The sequence below is a fragment of the Papaver somniferum genome, unplaced genomic scaffold (genome assembly GCF_003573695.1).
Source record: "Papaver somniferum cultivar HN1 unplaced genomic scaffold, ASM357369v1 unplaced-scaffold_133, whole genome shotgun sequence".
NCBI classification, from domain to species: domain Eukaryota; kingdom Viridiplantae; phylum Streptophyta; class Magnoliopsida; order Ranunculales; family Papaveraceae; genus Papaver; species Papaver somniferum.
In genome coordinates, this window is record NW_020622492.1 from 1,682,540 (window position 1) to 1,694,455 (window position 11,916).

The 11,916-nt window shown below is 34.8% G+C and overlaps 1 protein-coding gene across 1 annotated transcript; it reads left to right on the forward strand.

Moving 5' to 3' along the window:
* The first annotated feature begins 3,687 nt into the window (after positions 1-3,687).
* On the forward strand, positions 3,688-6,056 carry LOC113333434 (probable DNA-3-methyladenine glycosylase 2). Its single transcript, XM_026579913.1, has 2 exons — positions 3,688-4,912; positions 5,661-6,056. The coding sequence occupies exons 1-2, from the start codon at positions 3,816-3,818 to the stop codon at positions 5,683-5,685; spliced, it is 1,122 nt and encodes a 373-aa protein (XP_026435698.1). The 5' UTR covers positions 3,688-3,815; the 3' UTR covers positions 5,686-6,056.
* The last annotated feature ends 5,860 nt before the right edge of the window (positions 6,057-11,916 follow it).

The following is an 11,916-nucleotide window of genomic DNA, read 5'->3' on the forward strand; positions in this document are numbered from 1 at the left end:
GTTGCTCCCGAACTCATGAACTGTCCAACGGTTCACAAACCGTTTCACCAACGATCCTAGTGGATTTTTAGCAGATGCTCAAAGACATATCTTTTAAACATGTTTAACATTTCTATGACTCTCATAAACACCTCTAAGACATCTATAACCACTAAAACACTTAATGTATGTGCATCAAGATTAAATTATTAAGTGTTTAAATGAACACGATATTGCTTACTAGTTCGAAAGGTATATTTGTCAAGAACTATCATTATACACGGTTCACGTACCCGGACCACTGTGTATATTGTTGTATGTGATTTTGAGACAAACTTATCACCAGTTAATTGAACCCTAATTAGAGATTAACCTAAATAAATAGAATGTTTGCTAATATCAAGTTATCTTAGCTTGAATCCTAAACAACCATCAATCCTGAACATCAATTAATAGAGAGATTTATTCAACTGGGAAATTTGATTCTTGACATTTTGTGTCCTAGTTGATTGCTAGAATTATCCTCTATTGACTCAGGTTTTTAATGAGAAACTTAATTAGGTCTACGACTTAAATATTTAACTTGGGGATTCGTGGAGCCAGGTCCGAATATCTTTACCTTTATAATTCGTGTATCATGATCTTGCTTTTTTGTATCGAGGTTCTCGTAATCTCTTTTAGGCAAGATAGATAGAAATCAAAAAAATTCTTCGTCCCAGACTTTGTGATTCTTCAATATATATATCCGAAAACTATTCTTAATTGATTAGTTCAATATTTCTTAAGAGGTGGTTAAGAATCCAGGCTTTTCAGCTATTGAGTGCAAATGTTCCGGATTTGTGAGGTTTGCTAGCTTTGTCTATTACAAACAGATTTCTAAGCTTTGATCTTTGATATAAATGGAAATCAAATAGGCTTATTTGTTAGAGAAAAGTTGGTAACAAAATTCTTCACTTAGGTTGAAGCAACTCTTAGGATGTAAAGGATGCTAACTAAGGGAATCAATTGCGTAGAGACTTGCGAGGTTCAAGAGACGTAAGGAGTGCGACTGTAACTGAATCTTCTGGAGGGTGGATACGGTATCAACTACATTCCAGTTCGAAGTCTGATAGTAGGCTAGTGTCTGTAACAACTTAATAGAGTTTGGTGTTCAAATCTGGACTAGGTACCGTTTTTTTTTTGCCACTACGGTTTCCTCGTTAACAAAAATTCTAGTGTATTGTGTTTTTCCTTTTCCACATTATATTATTCATCTTTGTAATAGGATTTGCACAAGTAGTACGTATTCAATTCTAGTAGATTTGTCTATATAATTAAGATCAATTATGAGACTTGTTTCTTGTAGATTTTATATCTTGAAAGATGGATAACAAGTTCCATACTTGGGAGAAGTCAGATCTAAATATATTGGATACAACTAGATTTTTCTTGCATATTTATTTTTTAGATCGTCTAAGTACTCTTCTTAACAATCAAGTTTACGAACTTCATTGTCTAAACTTTATAATTGAGAAGAAATACAAATATAACATATATATAAATATTTTCACGGATCATTAAATTGGTTTACTTGCAATTGTATTAGCTTTTGTCCATACATGTTTCCGAGAAAAAAAAGTTGGAGGTGTACTTCGTACCTTCTCTTTTTCAATTGGTATTAGAGCAGGCAAACACCTTCAGACCTAACAAGTCTGTGTTTGTGGTGATCTGAGTTATAAAAAAGAGTGCAAACTCAATTAACGTACCACCAGCCGTCGATGGCAGAAATTACTTATGGTGGAAAATAACTATGAGTTCCTTCATTGTGTTCTCTTCAAGTCTCTTTGGGATGCCAAAAATTAAGTCATATTCCGGAAAACAAATGCAATATCCGAAGAAATCTTAATGAAAGTCTCAAAGCAACGGGAATTAAAATGGACAAAATAAACATCACCTCGGGTCCTTTATAGAGATCCACCGACCAATATCCCAATAATTAATCGCAGAACAACTTCCATCTCAGTGGACTGGCCCTAAACAGACAGAGATTGGATCAAAATCAACACAAATGGAGATGCAAGAGGTCTCCCTTGTTTTGTGTGTACAGGTTTCATATGAAGCGATTTATAGAAGAGAGACCGGCGATGGATCTTGCGTCGCCTTTGGGAATAACCACTGCTTTAATGACAGAGACTTGGGCCACATTAATGGCACTCAAAATCGTATTTAAACGACAATGGACAAGAGTTCTCTTTGAAACAAACTCGGAAAATCTTATGTGTTTCGTAAAGTATTCCGCAGACCCACCATGGTATTTGTCAGAAATTATTACCAAAATAAAACAAAGAATGAACAAAATTCATGTGCTATTGAACACAACTATAGAAAGAGAAACCAGGCGGAAAACAATCTATGAAACTATGTGACATACGGAAACCAAACATGAAGCCGTTTAAAAATATGTGGACTAGGCAATCCCATCTTTTATTATCTAAATTGTGTTAAATGACTCTATAAGAGTACCGTACTAGACGACTACGAGAGTACCAAATAATAGTGTTTTACTTTTGATCCATGCTTCAAAAAAGAAACACACTAGATCGGTACACCTCATGAACTACGTGATGTACTAATAATCTGTATAACAAAAATATCTTTTTTTTGAAGGAATAAGGAGCAGTGAAAGCCCCAAATTTATTGATAATAAAGTATAATTACATAATATTCAATTACATCCATAAATCCAAATGCATTATTAGTACAATAATTTTGAACCGAAAGAAATTGAGGATAAAATTTTGTACTAAATATATGTAAACCGACAGGAGAATTGAAATCTTCTAATTGTTTATCACCATTTTGTTGGATATTCTTCGAGAAGATATGATACTTCCATAAAATAAGTAATATGCCCAAATTCAATATCGAATTCTGTAATCTCTGATCATCATGTCCATAAATGGTTGAGTGAAAGATTGAACGAAATCGAAGGCCCTCCAGGAAGTATAAAAAATCGTAATGGCATACACTTGCCATACGTACGATAATTGAAATATATAATACAAACATACTAATCATTGCTACAATGCAATTTTATCTATCCGAATTTTAACAAAATCAAAATTCGGGTAGAAATGAGAAAGAAAATTTTGGAAGAAATAGATACGGAAGATGAAAATATACCTGCATAGTGGAGGAATATATTTTCCGTATAACAAACAAGGGAAGAATCCTTTGACATGGTTAGAATGACATTATCATGACATTTTAGCTCCATTTTTTCTAAAAAATCTAAACGACGATAAATTTGAAGCTAAGATTTTGGTGATATATTCTTCGTATAAAACCATACATTCCTCCAAAAAATGAGAGTATTCCGAAATACAAAACTTCATCATCCATAAATTTTAATTTGAACTGTCAATCTTCAACTGTTGATATTCAAAATGGTAGATGGTGGTCTTATACACTTCAAATGCTTTCATTTTTTGATGGAGTCTAGAGACTTATAAGAAAAACATATCACCAAAAATAAACTTCAAATTTACTACCTGTTGGATTTATTAGAAAAAATGGCGCTAAAATGTCAAGATTATGTCACTAACCATGTCAACGGATGCTACCCTTAACAAAAATATGTTAACCATATGATATCCTGGATTAGTACACCCTATGTATTTTGGAACACCCCATAGCAATCAATCTTGGTGTTTGCTGTGGAAGAGTATCAGTTTTAATTTTACTACCCCACTCAAATCCAGTCGAATCCTCTTTTTCTCTTTCTGGTTTTGCTTTCTCCATTAACGAACACACTTCCTAAGAAAAAGAGAAATAGTAAAAAAGAAGAAGAGGAAGTGATGAAACTAAGATCATCAATGGGGGAACAAACCAACCACAAGCATCAACCCTCTGAATCTCACCGTCCTCTTGATTCCACCTCAATTACGATCTCCCCAACACCACCACCACCATTATCACCAAAATCGGAAGAAACTTCTCAAACCCAAACATCAACTACATCAAAAATCCCATTCAGACCGAGAAAAATCAGAAAATTAGAGAAACCCGAGAATACCTCAGATTCCTCTAATTCCAAACCCTTTCAAGAAAACAACAGCAGAATAAAAACCCCAAAAATCCCTATTCAGCAAATTCGTGCTTTACCTCCTAGAATTGTTACAAAAACATTGTCATGTGAAGGGGAAATCGAATGCGCTATTCGTCATTTAAAAGCATCTGATCCAATTTTCTCTCGTGTAATTGATTGTTATGATCGACCGGTTTTTAGTTCTTTTGATCGACCATTTCTTGCTTTAACTAAAAGTATTCTTTATCAACAACTTGCTCTTAAAGCTGGTACTTCAATTTATACAAGATTTATATCATTGTGTGGTGGTGAATCAAGTGTTATACCTGAATCCGTTCTTGCAACAAATCCTCAACAACTTCGTCAAATTGGGGTTTCTGCTCGAAAAGCTAGTTATCTTCATGATTTAGCTAATAAATATAAAAATGGAATTCTTTCGGACTCGTCCATTGTAGATATGGATGATAAATCTTTATTTACAATGCTTACCATGGTTAAAGGAATTGGTTCTTGGTCTGTTCATATGTTCATGATGAATTCTCTTCATAGACCTGATGTTTTACCAATGGGAGATTTAGGTGTTCGAAAGGGAGTTGAGTTACTTTATGGATTAGAAGAATTACCTCGTCCGTCGCAAATGGAGCAACTCTGTGAGAAATGGAGACCTTATCGGACCGTTGCTTCAATGTATATGTGGCGGTTAGTTGATACAAAGAGTCTGCCTTCAGTTACTAAAACAACATTGAGTGTTGCAGTAGTCGGTGCTCCTAATCAGCAGAAGCAGCAGCAGCAGCAGCAGCAAGAACAACAACAGCAACCACAGGCATTGCAGCTTATTGATCCAATCAGTGGCATTGCTAACCTCGGGTAAATTTCTCCTTCTAATGCACTTTATGCACTCTTGTTAGCAATCTTGTTGGTATGTAGTTAAGGAGTTTTATTAAGTATGAATCTTGAAACTGCTGAATGCTGATACTTGAACTTGTATATTGTAATAATGTGGTGTTCTTGAAGTAAACTTATTTTCCTTATCTTGTTATTGAATGTGGGTTTTGTTGCAATCTTATGGGGTATTTGCTAGAAATATGCACATAGGAGGTCACCTAGAAAGATATATTGTGTGTAATCTTTGCTGCGTGCAAGTAGACTAATCACCTACACACCACAGTTAACACTATTAAGGGCAAGTTCACATCAAGGGTCTTTCAGATGTCGGACATCAATGCCCGAAGCCGAGCATTGGTGTCTTCATAGGGGACATTTCTAGACAATGGAGTGTCCATGTTATGTAGCTATGAAACCTATGTCCTGAATCACCTTGTAACCATGTCTTGTTGATGAAGCTCACAAGCTGCAATCTGGAGTGACTTCTTAACTGTGGTACCGATCAAGCTGACTGTTAAAGAATTGTTAATAGATGCTTTGAGACAGTGATATTTTTGGTTATTTTCACTCTAATACTTTGTCTGTTATCTTGTGAGGAGATCTGTCTATTTTTCATCTAAAGTACTCTTTCGAGTTGTTTGCGAAGCCCTTTCCACAGTCAACTGAGAGTATTTGATAATCAACTTACCAAATATCTATTTACTTTATTATCTTCTGTTATGTGTTTTAGAGTTTGCGCCTGGGGTGAGCCATGATCAGAAAAGAAAATGAAGATGGTGTATATATATTTGTATAATTTTATTTTGCGTAGTGAAGGATAACATTGAGGAGGAGGGTTTCCATGCTATTTCAGAGAGGAACCATTCTTCACAAGATATTCCAAAGTAAACATGGACATTTGCATGGTTAAAGGCATTATTACTGGTCTTTCCTCTTGTAATCTGTTTGTGGGTTATCAGATTGTCACGGATATTTAGTTTCACTTGAAGAGACGAAGTGCTAAATTGCTTAGATGTTGTCGGGTCAAACCTTTTTTTGTTTCTTCTTTTTTCTTCTTATTAGCCAGATTATCAATGACTATTGTGTATATGCTCTCTTTCCAATGAATGAAATATATTGCTCCGTATAAGATTGTGCTTCCTATTAGATTTTACACTATGCGACACTAAAAAACATCACATCTTTTATTAGTCTCTTATCAAATGCTACCTCAAGTTTTTAAGTCGTCTTGCGGAAAATTTGCCTTACTGTCATGGCATGAGAAGCTTTCACAAGTAAAACAAGCTCAGAGAAGTACGATGAAATTTTGTTTCATGGCTATCATGTTAAGAGAGCATTTTCCCTGATTACCCTAACGGCTCGTTCGTTTCAAGTTTTTCAAATCTCAGGAATTGGATTATAGGGTAATCCAATTCCTAGAATTGGATTCCAGGAAATGGATTCCTTGGTATAAGAAAATATGTTCGGTTGGGGTTATTGGATTACAATGTAATTCAAATCTATCATATTACTTAAATATCCTTGAAAATTTTAATATATGACTAAAATTTAAGAATTCAAAATTTCAAAACAAATTTAAACAATTGGACAATTACTCCTCCACAATCTAACTGCAACCAAATTCTAATACACAACTAAAATTCATATTCAAATTCAAAAATGTAAGAATTCAAAATTTCAAAACAGATTTAAGATCACTATTCTTCCTCCACAATGTTACTGGCAACCAACTTGTGTATAATACCGCCCTAACAAGAGCACAATAAACATACCAAGAGCTTCCCTTTTCCACTACTCTACTTGAGTATTCTATTCTTCACATAGTGAGCCCTCTTTCCTTCGTCCATCCCGAAAAACATTTTGGTCTTTGTAGTCGAATCAAGTATAATCGATGCAGCATCCATCACATCATCATCATTAAGACCATCAATTTTCTGCAGCTCCTCAAACAACTGCTTGTTGGTGTCTGATTCTTGAGCCAATGTACTACGAATCGCTTCAAAATGTGAAAGAGTGCCTGATACAAACTTGCTGAAAGAATTAGCCATCAAATTAAGACCATTCGAATCACCACTTGATTCACCGGATCCAATATCCAAAGAAGATGATCTAACCCTTTTCCTTCTCCTACCTTTATCATTGCTATTATTGGCTTCGTCCACTGATCCAGACTGGTTACTTTGTTCGTGCTCTGTTTCTTGTTCTGTTTCGTTCTCCCTTTCTTGTTCATCTTCTTTATCTATGTCTTCTAACTCTTCAGTTAAAGACGCATCTCCTTTACCATTTGCTCTATCTTCAGCAAATATTTCAACCAATGCGTCCAAATAAGGAAAAACTTTCCCATACACTCCCTTTATACTTGGATGAGACTGCAAAATCCACAAACAACAAAATTTCAGTCCAAAAAACAAGAAAAATGAACTGGAACTTCACAAATTTCAGTCGAAAAAAACAAAAGTGTAAGCTCCAGGGCATTCCTATAACACTTCTATGTTTATTTTCTTCTGCAATTCTAAGACATCAACCCCCTACTACTTGTATGACCTGATACTGATACCAATACCAAACCAAGGATAAAACTACATGATTAAGAGAACAAACTGACTAAACAGAAAGGAATATATTTAATAATGGTTTGAAATTACCTTAGCCCATTCATCAAATAAATTCTTCTCACACACAAGCTTATTTTTGACATAATCCCATTCAAAACCACTGCCAGCATTTAGCATTTCGTTGATTGCCATTGAATGCTTCTTCAGGGTCTTGATTCTAGAATCAATGTTAGTAGTACTTAACCCGGAATTGGGTAGTTTCTCAGCTAATTTATGTTCAATCACTTTCAAATAGCCAGATTTGAATCCTGTATCACTTTTCCACTTGCCATCGAGCGCAAGTTCCGTCAAAACATCAACCAATATGTCATCTTCAGCTTGTACCCAATTCCGATGAGGTGCCACTACTTGCCTGTTTACAACCAAGTTCCGTCAAGATAATTTCAAAAATAGTTTAACATCAAATAAAACAAGGAATAAAAGAACAAAAATTAATTGTTATTAACAGACATTTATACCTGTTGATGACAAGAAGGATACATTTCATTATCAACTACTACAGACTTATGTCTAGGAATAGTAATTCTAGAAAGCCATAAAGGCGGAAAACTGCATTTCATTTCTATAAGTAATCACATGCTCCAATGTTCTACCACCATCTAAATTTTTGTAGAGCAGTAAACACAGTAATCATTGCTACATATAAACCCACACAGATACTAAGATAGAGATAAAAAATCAACCATTTGCAAAAATAAATCTGAAATAAACCATTTGACAAAATTATACCATTCGAAGATAAGTAATAAACCTTGTTCTTGTAACAGTACAATACAAATGAAAGTGATAAAAAATGTAAGCTAATACAGGAAAATGATGAAATCATTTAACTAACTATGCGCCTACGTCTACGTGCAGTCCATCTTTCCCACATTTGATCTGCCAACTCCTTTCTCTGAACATCCCAATAATTCGAGGAATCAACATGTTCGATCATTCGACTTTCTTGAGGAGAAACCAAATTAATTGGTCCATCTTCATATTCATCTTCTGATAAAAATTCATCCATCAGAATTTCTCTCCTAATAAGGTTATGTATCAAACAACAAGCCATGATAAAATGACAATGTATGTTCACAGGATACCATGAGGTACCCCTAAGTATTTCCCATCTCATTTTCAACAATCCAAAAACTCTTTCAATCACATTCCTAGCCCTACAATGTTTCATATTGAATAACTCTTCAGCTGTTCTGGGTTCTAGACGATTTCTCCCCCATTCCTTCAAATGATAACGTTGACCTCTAAAGGGAGCAAGAAATCCTCCACTATTTGGATAACCGGCATCGACAAGGTAATAGTAACCTAAACAAGTAAGCATGTAAAAACCATCATTATCTTAATAAAAAACATGAAAAACACTCGCTAATCCGCAGATTCAAGTTACAATACTCTAACAAACTTACCATGTGGAAATTTTAAGCCATTTTTTTTTGTAAATGGCTTCCCTAAGAACACGAGAATCGGCAGCTGATCCTTCCCATCCAGGATATACATATATAACCTCCAAATCTTGAGAACATACACCTAAGACATTGGTAGCAATTTCACTTTTCCTTGTACGATACCTAGGCTTGTCTGCTGTAGCAACGTGGACACTAATATGTGTTCCATCTAATGCCCCTAGAAAGTTCTAAAGGTAAACAAGGTCGTGTTAATAGTTCATTATAGATACGAAAAACCAAGCGTTAATATTCATTACAGATAAGGTTAACAAGGTTTTAATATTTCATTAGAGATAATCTCATACCTTAAAGTAATTCCATCTTTGGTCAACTGAACTTGTAGCGACTGCTACCGGTTCTTTTAACAACTCTCCTTGAAGCCTAATAACTCCTTTCAACACCGTGTTCACATGTCTACTAATCGTATCTCCTGATCGCTTGAATTGAAAACCCACAACTCTATTCTTATGGTGATGCGCAATTACATATAAAAATATCGCCACCATTTCTTCGACATCATAATTTCTATTATCTTCTAATCCACTAGTGGTGCACAGTTTATGACAAAGAACTCTAAAAGTGCATCTATCGAGACGAAGTTGGGATTTACATTTGGTGTCACTTTTGTATACCAAATCTTCCATCACCCACAATCGTACCATAGTTAATTCAAAACGATCATTGGCTCTCAACACACAGCTTTGCTGACGCGAGACATATGGATAGATGCGATGGATTTTTATTTATTTTTCTTCTGTAGTTTCATGCATTTTGGGGAGTTTGATGACGAAGATGCAACAAAACTACATGTAGATGACAAAATGTATCATTTACAAAATACTGACAGTTGTACGGGTCTTACGAGCTAGCGCGTTGAGAGAAAACCTAGGTGGAGGTTAGGTGAACGAGTCTTTAGTACGTGCAAGACTTAAAGAAAGTCATACTCTTATAATCACGACATGAAGATGAAGACTAAACCACGTGAACGATCTGAGTTCTGGAGCCCATAGTAAATACCTATACTAGAGGTCAGAACCAAGAGCTCACTACCTGGAATAAGAGCTACGTGACAAGGGAGAACTATCTAGGTCGGAGACATTGACTGAGAAGGAAATAATGTTCGAGTGGATAATGATGTCATCTCCAGCTAAACCACGTGCAATGTACACAACTTAGACTGATCAATAAAAAAAATACTTTTTAGTGATTCTCTCTCTCCTAATTTCTTATAAACTGACAATTTGATTGATAGAGAAGACCTTGATTATCCCCTAACAAGTGTGAACCGAGAATCACCTAAAATGCCATAGATTGATCGGAATCAATGATCAGCCTACCAGATCATCGGATCATAACTCTGTGTAGGAGCGTATACGGATTCTATATTCCCAGGATATGGAATATGCATCTTCATTATATGCTAGTTAAACAGAGAAAATATATGTGTTCCTGTGGTTCTCTTTTGCAGGTGGGGTTTTGGAACATCTTTTCTGGATGATGAGAACTCTCCAATCTGATAGTCAGTAGACTTTCTGCTCCGTTTTTATTATAAAATCAACTGTGCCAAACTCATCTGAATTTTCTACAAATATATGAATCTTGTGATTGACTCGGGCTTCCTTTTGTTCCATCTAATTTATGGTGGTTACGGTAAAATTTCTTTAATATAGTATTTCGCTAAAATAATAAAAGCGGTAATATTATTGATAACGAGAAGGTACCAAGTATACCACCAACTTTTTTGTTTGGACCTATAAGACAAAACCTAATACAATTTCAAGTAGACCAATTTAATGATCCTTGAACGATATGTATATACAGTTTATCTTTCTTGTACAATCAGTAGATTAGATCAAAATCCGTGAACCTGATTGTGTACAAGAATTCTTGAACGATCTCAAAAATCAATACCCAAGAACAACCTAGTTAATATGTACCAAAATAGTTACGAACCGAATTCCTACGACAAAAAATCTTGTAATATATAATTCAAGATACGAATTCTCTAAAACAAGTATTTAGGTTCTATACAGTTTTATAACTAAAATAGTCTAGGTTGATTATCGAATCACTTTCTTTTACTTTAATTATATCAACACAAATATAATGCGGATGTAAAAAGTAAAGCAAGATATAGATAAAATTTGTTAACGAGAAAACTACACCTGTAGAAAAACTCCGGGACCTCGTCATGTTTGAACAGCACATTGTATTAAGCCGCTATATACACTAGCCTACTAGAATGTAGTTGAGACCAAATTTACCCTCCAAGCAATTTAGCTGCAATCATGTTCCTTACGTCTCTTAAACCTCGCTAGATTCTGCGCACCTGATTCCCTTAGATGATATCCTTTACAACTTAAGAGTTGCTTCAGCCTCAGTGAAGATTTTTTGACATTTTTCTTTCAAAAAACACCGGTTTGATTTCCTTTTAGACGTGAATTAAGGTTTTGGAAATCTTGTATTTGTTTCAAACAACTACCAAGTAAAAATAGATATCAAAAAAAACTTTTAGATTAGGGTTTACAATCTTCAAAACTTGAAGAGATACCTAATTATTCTACAACAAGAATAACTATAATAAATCTAGAGGTATCTTGTTAAAACTTCTTAAGGAACTTACGAGATACCTGACATGAAGTTTTCTTTCTAATCCAGGTTTTGACCAACTAGTTTCGGTATATGATCGTAGATTGAAATCTATCAAATCTAGGGTTTATTATCAACAATCCTTGAATGGACTTATATCAGAAGAGAAAGACCTATGAGTAGACAAGGATTATTGAAATAATCTAGATTGCAAGTTGCCTAATTAACTATCCTAGAAGATTATTACAAAGTTGTGCTTTGTGATCCCTAAACAAAGTCTTATTGTCTCACTCTTGTTCACGGAGAACAAAACTAGTGGAAAACAACCTTATGAAGC